The sequence below is a fragment of the Agrilus planipennis genome, unplaced genomic scaffold (assembly GCF_000699045.2).
Source record: "Agrilus planipennis isolate EAB-ADULT unplaced genomic scaffold, Apla_2.0 scaffold54, whole genome shotgun sequence".
In the NCBI taxonomy this organism is placed as follows: domain Eukaryota; kingdom Metazoa; phylum Arthropoda; class Insecta; order Coleoptera; family Buprestidae; genus Agrilus; species Agrilus planipennis.
The window spans coordinates 1,258,176-1,270,418 of record NW_020439000.1 but is presented as its reverse complement, the minus strand read 5'-3'; the positions used below and the strand labels follow the sequence as shown (position 1 = coordinate 1,270,418).

The window sequence follows — 12,243 nt, the reverse complement described above, 5'->3', positions numbered from 1 at the left end:
CGCCACGCAGCACGTAATGTGATTGTGGTCGTGAACAGTGAAACATTATACCCGTAAATTGTCCCATTAACCAGGATGGATGTCATCTTCCTTCCCCTAGTCTACCCTCTCACCTGAACCTTTCACCTTGCTAAATATAACTACCATAGTATATGAATTCTCTCGAAATGCCCTAATAACAGCTGTTTACGTAAATAGAATTCTTAATAAGATGTGCATTGTTGTGGGGAATACGTTTGGGAACTTGCCCCACCAGGTAGGCCGCAAGGCACTACCGACTAGTACAGGGGTGGTTAACCCGCGGCCCGTATTAATTAATTTTTGGCCCCCCAAGATTCACCAAATCACCATAGTTTCACAAAAAATATTTATCTTATAATAGTCGCTGATTTTCGGTGTCTAGGTAGTCAGATAATTTAGAATGGAAGGAATAATAGAGATATAAAAGAAATGATAGCGCAGAGTCGAGTTAGAAGCGTTTGAAATGTGTGGTGATATCGTGGATAAAGAATGTTAGAAATGAGGAGATACTACAAAAAGTAGGAAAACAGAGGATACTATGGTGAGATAGGGTGGTGGGACACCTTCTAAGGCATGAGAGGATTATCAGAGACATATTGCAAGCATAAATAGAAGTTAAGGGAGCAGAGGTAGACCTAGATTAGATTACAGTTCACAAATAGTTATGGTTGAATCTTCGAAATGTTAAACTTTTGTTGTAGACAGATTAAATTGTGCATCAATTTTTACTACACCCTTCTCATTTTAAAAGTTGTTCACTTATGATTATCATAATGGCGTATCGTGAATTTCTGCAACCCGGGGCGAAGTCTAAATGTACTTTTTTTTCAGTATGGTATAAGATCTTTTATTTAATTGCAGTGGGAAGGTGTACACAAAATGAACCGTTATTAGGGTTTGACCATTCGACTTTTACCTTTTGCGATATTGGGCATGAAAAAGTGCCATTTTTGTATTAAGATGTTTGGTACAATTGATTAAAAATTGGTACAAATACCAAGAAATTGGGATATGTAGCATTACTGCGAGCTGGACCTGATTCTATCTAATACCAATAAAAAAAATTTTGCTGCTCCTACATTTGTGCGGCCCGGGGCCCATGGCCCCTTTTTCTCCCCCATGCTACGCCACTAACAAAACTCTAAGTTACTTTTTCATTAGGTAGTCATAGTTAATCTAAAAAGATAGTGAGGTATCTATTTTACCCATTAAAGATTTTTTTACAAAAATTACATTATTGACGACCTTCCATAGAGTTCGTAAAGAAAATTCAAAATTTTCTACTTGGGCGTATGTCTGAGAACGGTGGGTATTGTTTGTAAGAGAGACTTTGAGGAGCCGTCGTGAATATAATGGTTGTTATTCGTTCATGGTCTTTTATTTGCACTGCCGGTGAACGTTATTGTGTATGAAAACGAGTGGAAAGGGCAAAGAAAGTACACGGCGTCATTATCAGGATGGAATAACGGAAAAGAAAAATCAAATTCAACTTGTTCTCCACTAGAGCGTAATACTGCTCTAATGGTGAGTGGTTTTTATAAATGGAGCAAGGAACATATTAAACTCAGCATTTATTATAAACAGTAACAGTTACACCTACAAACTTATGAGGATTAGCGTAAATTGTATTTTAATCGATTAGAATTTTCCTAGATTCTTATATAATTTTGAAAGCTCGGTGATAGAATTTTATTGTTTCATAGTATTGTAATAACCTAATCAATTTTATTTATCTCATAATAAGGAAAACATAGAATTGTATCCAAATTGACGTCATCATAAAGTTAGTACCTACAAGATGATTATAATCAGGATATTGATGAGGAATTTGAAAATCTTTTGTAGATGACCATCGTGTATGTGCGACAATGGTACTCTTTACCTACTTATGCTTCTACCTATTGGTTAGTTTTATCCAATTATTTGACTTTCATTTCGTTTTGATTTTCTTTGTTTCGCATTACTGTGAAAGCGTGATATCAATTACCCGTGAAAAGAAGAATATATCTTTCCTTTGCATACTAATTAATTGTTATTAATAAATTATGCTGATGACAATTAGGCGCACAGTTTTCAATTAAAGGTAAATTATCTATGTAGTCAACAATCTGACCATATTCGTCCTCTTTTCCTATAATTCTATCGATAGTTTTGGATAAAAGTTTACTGTATAAAATATACACGTGCAGGATAGTTGTTTATCTATACATGTATCTCTGTTCTAATATCCAAGGAGCTTTTATCAAGAAAACGTTCAAGATTGCTATAATCTGTTTCTTCGCTTGATCAAAAGTTCGTTACGTAAACAGTCTATCTATTTGTAGTTTATTTAGAGAGCGGGGAGATTCGATATAATAATAATATTAGATGATCATTGCAAGATTTAGGTACTAAAATGCTAATGTTATTTTTTTTTATGAATTTATCCATTCTAGAATGAAAGCAGTTGCAAATTTTCACATACGCACATGTTTGATTATGCGCACATATAAATATTGAAATTTATTATTGATTAATTTTCACAGAAATCCATTCAAAGTAAGAAAAATGTTCTTTTAGGCTGATCTAAATTTTGTGTTTATAATAATAGAGGGCGACAAGGTGTTAATTTCAACATTAATTCGTACTTCATCATTTAATAGATATCTAAATTAGTAGGCTGTACTTATTCGTTTGTTTTAAAATGCAAATAGTTAACGAGGAAAATGATTGATTAATTATATATTATATAAATATTTGTAGACCAGATAAACAATTAATTAAATGCCCTTTGCATATCATAAACCTTTATAGTTTATATAAAATAATTTTCTTATGTTAAGAAATAATTATCTAAATTGTTTGCAGATGGCGCTTAGATGTTGACTTTTACATTTATTTGTATTTATTATTATTATTCACATTTTCCGAAGGATACTGACAGAAGCTTTCACATAAAAGCAAAGCTTCATTTTCTCATCAAATGATGACATGTCGAAGTAAAAGATTATTAATTCGGTATTAGTTATAAATCGTGACGGCTACGAATAACATAGTGAACAATGCTGATTATGTTAGGTAAGTAGTTCTGTGTAAGCATTGCAATATTTTAAAATATGTTCAGTATAAACTGCAGTTCTCATTTTGTACAGAAGGAAAAGGTATTTTAGAATTCCGTACGGAAAATGCATAGGCGTACAGTCGCCAGTAACACCATGCTGATGTTACAAGATATAATTTTGATATGTATAAGCTTTTGCTTGTTGATTGAGATTGATATTTCTGTTCACGACTTTTGGATGTCATTTGTTTAATGTTAAAGATGAATAAAAGGAAGACAAACAAAGGTTTTGCACATCAACCGCTTTAATAATCCAGATCAGATTAAGGATGTTTGGGAGGTACAATCGGAGACAAGAGTACATTAAATTAGAAATTCGTGATTAATTAGGTTTTGCAGCATATCATGAGGTAAATAAATGCTATCCATACTAAAAAAAGTATACGGTTTCAGAGAAAATTTGGAATTTAACCAAAAACTTTGAATAAAACAAGAAATAACGAATAATGGAAAATTTATAACTGACTTTTGGCAGTGAAAATGCCTAGATTTCAACTTCGACACAAAAAAAATATTTAGTTTCAATCTTTATTAATAATGAGCGTAAAACTTTTTAATATGTTTAAATAATAATTAAAACTTTAAAATTGCATTTATTTCAGACAATTATAAATATTATCATTATATTATCATGTAAAAACGAGATTTTCAGCTAATTTTTCATTTTTTCCTCGATAACCATTTAGTGATTTTGAATAACCTTACGCTAAAGTGATTCTCCAGTGTTCAAGTTACTTATTATAAAAGTTTGAAATTTCTGGTAGCTTTTTTCTGTTAATAAAAATAAATTTAATCTGTTCGGTTAACGAATCTCCATCAAATGACGTGTAAAATCACAATTTTTTAAAATTACAATAACTTCAATGGTTTATTGAATCGATTTGTAATTTTTACAGGAGTTTTAGAATTGAATGAGGAACGTTCTTCCAAATTTGTATTTGTCTCGTGGCATTTTGACATACCTCCCAAACATCCTTAAGTATAGGTCAGGATTTATCAATGGTGAAGTCTTTATATGATAAGATTTTTACATTCCACTGTCACCCTATATCACTATTGCCCATGATTAAATGCTACTTTTTAGTTTTTTCACTATTAGGTTAGATAATGAATATTCTGTTCTCAATTATTTTTTAATAAATATAGCTTAAAAAAAAACAATGAAATTTAACCTTGCTGATCAGCTTTTGGTTTTATTTCTATGATTTCCATAATCAATGCAATTTAATTTTTACAGTAAAATATTTTATTTGAAGTAATCGTTATATTGACAAACGTACATTTACTACAATTCGCAAACATCCACATATATGTATATAAACAGGCGCTTGCGTGTAATCGTTTAAAAGAGCAGCAAAGAGATACGTTGTATATGGGAGATGGTTTTTAGGTCTCTCTACCGGGGGTGGTTGATGCTGCCATTTTCGCCCGAATGAACATTAACGATTCTCCGCCCTCAGTTCCGTGTCATGGACATCCAAAAGACTCGACGTTAAAAAGTTGAAGTTAGTTCCGACGAGCGGTTGTAAATCCAATCCGGCGGGGCTGCAAGTGAATATTTTTATGCGTGCGGTTGGCCTCCCTTATTTCCTGGGAAAGCAGAACGGAATAAAGATTAATAGAGTAGATAGAGAAGAATTTCCAGAGCTTATTATTGGCAGCGATCTCGCTCTTCGCGAACTTAAACGCCATTCGGTCTAATCTTGCATTATAAACTGTTTCGATATGTCTTCCGAACTATATTTGATTTTAAGTTTTGGCACGGGGCTTAAACAGGACTCAAAACTTTCACGAATGTTATGTGTATCAACGTATGAATAGATACATAAAGGAGGTATTCTATTCGATATCAGTCCCTCAAGTACGAAAGAAAGCTTTTAATAACATTTAAACTGTCTTCAGTGGATTGATTGTGAAACAAGATTATGAATATTAATAAATAAATGAATTTTTTGTCCATAGTTTCACTAATTTATTCATGTTGACATAGTCCATAACCAAGAGTAAGAAAAATGCCAAAATTAGAAAATACATTTTCTTACTGTTTGGTATAAATAAAACAAATAAATCTACCTACATAAAAGGAAATGTATTGTGCAATCTTCGTTACCCTATATCCGAAAGATTAATTTTATTATTAATTTGAAAGGATTTTTTTGATACGTCCTTTGAATTCCTGCAAATATTTGATTATAATTTATGTCGGGTTTCGTTGTCATATTTAGGAAGCCTTACGATAAACAGATTTCACATTTCGAGTGTATTAATAAGTTACGTCTATTGATGTTTATAATAGGGTTAGTAATGATGAAAATCCCATAACGTTAAATGGATTATAACAATTTAAATAATAAGTAGATACAAAGGTACTTATAAATTAATGAATAGGTAGTTATAAATGTTTTTGAACAACAAATGAATTTAGGACCGTAAGTAGTAGATGAACATTGGTAGGATAAAAGAGATTAATTGAAGAAATGAATTTTGTTTAAAAGTTTTGGTTAGCAAGCAACGCCATAAAATTAATTCTAAGCATTTTTACTGGATGAGTATGCTGTGGTCCATGGGAATTTGCTCTTCCAGACATTTCATCATTTTTGCATCTTCAGTTGATATTATTCACTGAAGACTAAGTTCCCACTAAACATTTTTCCTTAAAACATATTTTTAATAATAAATAACTACAGAGAGTGCTAATCGCCACCTGATACAGAGATTTGCAACCAATTGTGGGTAAATTAATGTTCAACAAGGTTCTGTTTAATTAAGGATATCAACTTGTCAAACTCAACCCTGTGGTTATCTGCATGATAAGGCACTCGTACCTATTACTCTACATAGATATGTTTGTACGTTCTACCATATATTAATGGCAAATCTCTGCAGATGGCGTTTACTACCACACAGCACTTCGTCCTTGTAAAAAAAAATAAAGCAGCCTATCACTCCTGATAACGCCATTTTAAAGTGCCATCAAAATCGGTTCATTCGTTCTGAAGATGAGTCTGACCGACTTATTTAATAGACAAATTTTTCTGAAGGGCAATTTGTGTCTATATCTTGATAATTGTAGATAGACTCTTCAATGTTTTAGTATGTTCTCGAACCCTTTCTTAGTTATGACTATGTTTGTTTGCATTGAAACATTTACGGACAATATTTTTAAAATTTAAATGTTTATGCTGTTCTCATTCGAGTCTAAAGACAGTTGGATGGTCCATATTCAGCATCGGTGATGGAAGGACTCTGAAGAAGTTCGCCACTAGCGCTAGCGAAACGTTAGGAATCAACTCCAATTGACGACGGTCTTTAGACCTGAAGGATAGCATTAGTTCACCAATTGGTCTCGAAAGCCTTAACCAATTTTTCAAGATTTACTTCAATATATTAATTTTATCCATATGTAGTGAACCTAAAGTTGTACTGAATTTAAGCTACACATTGCATAAATGAATGAATTATTGTTGCGGCATAAAACAATTAAGTTTCCATTAACATAAAGTAACATTTTCCGTTCCCATGGGGTAATCTCTGTGGTTTGTATGATAATTCTACTTAATAACTAAGAGGAGCATTTCGTTCCAGATTTATCTTGGTGCGGAGTTTCTAGTGCGGTCCTTTCATCCACGAGGGCATAATACTACTGCAGCCATGGTTTAGAAGTGATCAACAGCGGAAATACCAAAAAGGTACGTGGTTTCAAATTATCAAGTAAACGGCTAGACATTTTTGGGTAGTACAGAGCAAATTCTCAGTAATTTGGGTCAAGAAATCGAACATTACTTTTCATTACAGAGAATTTTGATTGATATAGTAAGAAAAACACTACAATTTTAGAAATGAAATCCCAATGCTTATCATTGAAACAAAATAATGGTGAATTCTAACAAAAAACAAATACAACGTGTAATTATACAACACGCTACTGAAGTGAAACTTCTTCAAACACACAAACATACCGAGATAGGGGTTAAGGAATTGGTTTAATGGTATTATTTTTACACTATGAATTTAAATTTTACACTATACATGCCGGAGTTGCCTGTAACGAACGTTGCATTGAAGCGCGCTCACGGCTCAAGCGATCCCCACTACGAACTCGACTACGTGGCCGAGTAGAGGGGGGACATCCGTTACATGATTTCGTTACACAGCAACTCGCATGAAACGAACTTACCCTAGCGTGCGTAAAGAAGTTTCACTTCAAAAAAAAATTTACAATTTTTACACGAAGTGTACATCGCCTTATATCAACCACAGATTTGTAACTGAAATTGCTGACACCTTCTATTAAAGTATTGAAAAACAAGTTATTTTGATAGTTTGTTACTTTGATGCATTGATAGTTTTTTACGATAGTTAACTAATTTTATTAGGAAGTGTGACTTCGATTGGATTCAACTGCAGACGGTTCTGTACCATGACTTTGTATTGTAGATGTGTAGCTGATTTCTTAATTACCACCTTCTCTTAACTAGCAATTCTGAATTGATTGAAATTTAGATTTAGTCGTTGGCTGGAATTGGACTTTGCCGGTGGACGTAGCCGCACCACGTCGAATCCGAGGGTAATAGCAACGGCGACCACGTAGAGAAGTTGTAAATTTCCGACTGTTACGTTTTATAGGCTATAATTCACTTATCGCACGACGGGAAGCAGTGTAACCATTATTCGAGACCTGCTGTACGTTCTATGGGAATTTCCTCGGGTGACGGGACACTTTATTTTTCCCTATTTTGTCATGTATACGATTATGCGCGGCTACAACGTTATCTGATTGATTCATTAACGTCGGGATTCCGTATGGTGTGATCCCGATTACACATTAAACAAGGGCCGTCTTTATTGATGCGGTTTTTCGGACCGTTAATTTTCATTTCACCGTAAAACGATCTTGACGATTACATCCTGCAAGGTAGCCGCATGGTTGTTATGTATCATTTCACTAATCTGGCTGAATTACATTTTCGGCAGGGTTAATAGAATATTCTGTTACGTCTTATTCCTTGAAATAAAAGAGTTAAAAGAACAAAATCTTTTAAGCGCACTAATTTATTTAATAATTGCGCGAGCGAGGTTATAATTACACGCTCTTACATGTTACACCAATAATGTACGCGTTCAGATATAACTAATTATTAAAATTTTAATAATGTTTGACATAGTAAATGACCTAAAACATCGTTAGCCTTATGACGGAAAATAAGTTGTCAATTTTGCCGCTGCATGCCGTGAGCAAAGTGAAACACTAAATGCAATTTTTAGCACCAGCAATGTAATGTTAAGGGCCAAATGGATCAATGATCTGTCTATGCTCATCGTATAATATAATCGTTAGGAGAGTGCGCTTGGCATATTTACTCACTTCCTATTTTATTACAAAACCACCACTTTCTTGTTGGCATAAAGTTTGGTAGAAGTAACTCTTCTTCAGCCCGTTTTCCTCGTCACTTGAAATCTCCTACAATAGCATGATACTGAATGTACTAATTAGCATTAGGGGCATCTAGCTATCCCGGCCCCGTCATTCGTTGCCCTAGGATAGTGTTATACGTAGAATTCTGTCCTGCCTGTTACTTGTTGTGATAGAGAATGCAATGGGATGTTTGCATGTCTCACTTGTCCGTATTCATTAAATTACCTACATGCATTTATCGACCAGTTACCCGGTAGTAGATAAAAGATAGAATCCTGTGACGCGAGAGCAGTCCTTCGCTTGCTTGATAGTTATTAATTAGAACATAGTCCGTCATATGCACCTACATACGTATATATGTATGAAATGTTGGTTGTAAAGTTACTTTGAAAGCTGCTTCCATCTCCGATAAGGATTTTACGCTAAATTACTTTCGATGTAATCTAAATGCAAATAGTGAGAATTGCTCTGAATTTCTCAGACTTATTTACAATTGATTGTGGGCGAACGACGAAGAAAGAAAATACCTCTCCGTATCCACTAAAAAGATAGTGTGTAGAATAGTGGTAAAAGTATCTGAGGAATAAAATTCGTTCTCAGTTCAGTAAAGTGTTTAAAGTCGGGAAATTGATTGGCTCAGGTCGAAGGTTTTTATTGGACTGAAAGGACTACAGTATAGTCTCACTATAACTTTCTATTCTATTGTTTACCCTAGACAAAAATTTTCAGTTTCTCTCCAGTCTCTCAGAGTTTTTCGGAGTCTTTCAGCGTCTCTGAGACCGTCTCTCACAGTCTCAGTTACTACCTAGGTGCTTTTATGGATCTCTCACAGTCTCTGTATGAGAGATTCGAACGATAAAATTGTTGATTCAGAGATGCAAGACTGAATGAATAAAACTGATAAATTGAGAGACTCGAGTCTCTCGTAGAAAGACTGGGATCTCTGAAACATGTTGAAATTTTAACCATGCCTATCGAGACAAGAAAATTTTAACCATGTCTATCGAGACACCACTTATTGAGAGATTCGAGTCTTTAGTTCAGAGATTCGAGTCTCGTTCAGAGACTGGATACGAAATGAGGATCTCTCTATGAGCGACTCGAGTCTCTCGTTCAGAGACTGGATACGAAATGAGGATCTCTCTATGAGCGACTCGAGTCTCTCGTTCGGAGACGCTAAACAGTTTTTTTGACAGATTCTCGACAGTCTCTCTCAGCGACATCAGAGAGACTCGATGAGAGACGGAGACTTGAGTCTCGCTTTCAGAGACTGTGAGAGACTGAACATTTTTATCTCGGGTAAGAACATAAAATCAATAAACGTTTTCTACCATTTCTTCAGGATTTTAGTTTTTAAATAAGTTTTTCGGTTTACCTTCCAGACTGGAACTTACCGTCACTATAGAATCTACAAATAACTATTACTGATGTATACGATGAAAATTTAAAGAAATTCCATTAGTATATGTACCTATCTTTAAAATAGCATTTTTGCGATTAATTTCGAGCATTTTTTAATTACTGTCGCTCTAAGTACTTACATCATTTTAAACGGAAGTAGAAAGCGACGGTATACATGGGGGTTCAATACAGTAATCATGAAACGTTGTGCTGTAAATGGAAGGAGTGTTTGGAATGTGCAACATCTGTTTTACTGCAGGTTTCCCGAAGATGAGAGAAATGTTTCGTTTTAACACGGGGCCGTCGAGGCACGCCGTTCTGCTCCGCTCTGCCAACGGAATAGTGTGGAGGTGGCGGTATATGGAGCGGAAATTTTAGCGAGGCAAGCAAGAAGTTTGTGCAGGCGACACAAATCTTCCGTTAACCAGAGGGCGAATTAAAAGTTGGCGGCAGCAAGAATGAATGTACGTTTCCATTCTTGCTGCCTTTGCAACGGCCAACAGGCGATACACTGATGAAATGTAGTCCAGATGACGACCCACACTTTCCGCCCAACTTGCGCATTTTTTGATAAGTTTGCAGAAGAAAGTTCCGAAAACAAAATCGATATAGATACAGCCAACAAGATTGAAACGGTCTGACTCTGTCTGGCGGCCATGAATTTTTAATAAATGCTATAGATTTTTAAGAAACTTTTTAATTAAAGCAATACAAATTATTACGCTTCAAAAATTTATCATCAGCAAGTAGGTACTATTAAGAGTTGATCCGTCTATTTTAAACAGGGCATTCCGTTTAAAGTTAGTGTAAATATTTGTTCGCAGAGAGTAGACAATCGTAGTGTATTGATAAAGATTTCAAGTGAAATTGGAAATTAGTAATTTTCCTAGTTTTTCCATTACTTCTTCCGGGTGATTTTTCTTCATCCTCAAGAACAAATGCCGCAGGCGATCAATACCGGCGGCACCTTTGGTGGCGGTAATATAGACTGGCACAACTTTCCGAGAATAATCAATAATATTCGAAGTATAAATAAGTGGGCAGAATCCTACGAAGAGTAGTTGAGAGTTGATAATGTTAATTAACTTTGCATAAATTAATGGATTAAAAATAAATAATAAAACGGTGAAACGTTGTNTATATGTGTATATATTAGAACGATAAAAAAATTATCGTAAAAAAATTTCTTGTGAATTCTATCTCTTCTACTTATTTCTTATTTTCCGTAGCAGTAAATTCGGAATGTTCGAGAACGAGGAAAATCCCATTCACGTTATCCATTTCAGTTAAGCTTAATCTTTCTGAGTGGAAAATTCGAGGCGAGAATGATTCTGTGAGTCGAAAATTTGATTTAACAAACGTTTTTTATAACTACCGTTGAGTTAAATGTTTACAAACAGCTCTATTTCTGTTGAAGGTAGACCGTCCGGTTAATGTGACCTAATTAAAGGTATGTTTCTTATGATGCGTCAGATACACGCAGAACTAGAACAGACGATGCGTCAGCACCCCTTTGAGAGCAATCCAAATTAGAATACCGAATTTGAATCCGGTACCCGGCAGAGAAACATGTCAAAATTGAGATTATTACAAGTTACCTGATAAATTTTAGTATTTCTACGGCAAATTCAGTCATTAACATTCGAAAACTGTAATTTTTGCATTGTCATAAAATTTTTTTCTCCGTGTATAATGGTAAATTGGATAATGGCTATTACGCTGCCCGTTGGTTGATATTAATTTCTACTAATTCCTTTAACGATCTTGACTGGGGTTGCCACCTTTTCAGGCTTTACTTAAAGTATTTCTCGACTAAAAGGTTAAAAAAAAACGTACTCGGCATAAAAATAAACTATTTTATTTTTTGTTTTTAAAAACATATTCTTCTTTACACCTTGCAGCCAGTAACAAATTGCCGTCGCTCTTAAATACATTAATAGCCTCTAAACATGGCAAAACAAAGATCTAAGTAAACTAAAAGTTCATTTTTAATTAGTTTTAATGAAGCTTTATTCCTGTTGTCCTGCCACTTTGCGTTCATAACAGAGAATACCCTTTCTGTAAACGCTCAAGTGGCCGGAACGGACAGCAAAAGTGACACTACTTTGAATAGATTTGGGAAATCAGGTTGTTCCGTAAATATGGCTTGACATTTTTCAGTGCAATATTATTGATGTAAAAATACTCTGAATTTCGAATAATCGCTTACAAAATTACGATGTTTACTTAAGGCCTTAAATAAAGTATTTTTGCGTACTTTATGTGTCTTGTAAAGTATAACGTACGCACAGTCGAAATAGAGTAC

General features: G+C 34.4%; 1 protein-coding gene and 1 long non-coding RNA gene across 2 annotated transcripts in view; one reads left to right on the top strand and one right to left on the bottom strand.

Moving 5' to 3' along the window:
* The window catches only part of LOC108739759 (neuroligin-1), a 44,990-nt gene extending 44,843 nt beyond the window's left edge, over positions 1-147 (bottom strand). The window contains exon 1 of the mRNA XM_025975841.1: positions 114-147. Coding sequence (XP_025831626.1) covers positions 114-147 — 34 coding nt within the window. The remainder of the gene's footprint in view (positions 1-113) is intronic.
* A 2,848-nt stretch (positions 148-2,995) lies between these two features.
* Positions 2,996-12,243, top strand: part of LOC108739774 — a 151,341-nt gene continuing 142,093 nt past the window's right edge. Inside the window, exons 1-2 of the long non-coding RNA XR_003231392.1 lie at positions 2,996-3,078; positions 6,707-6,810. This is a non-coding gene — a long non-coding RNA (uncharacterized LOC108739774). The remainder of the gene's footprint in view (positions 3,079-6,706; positions 6,811-12,243) is intronic.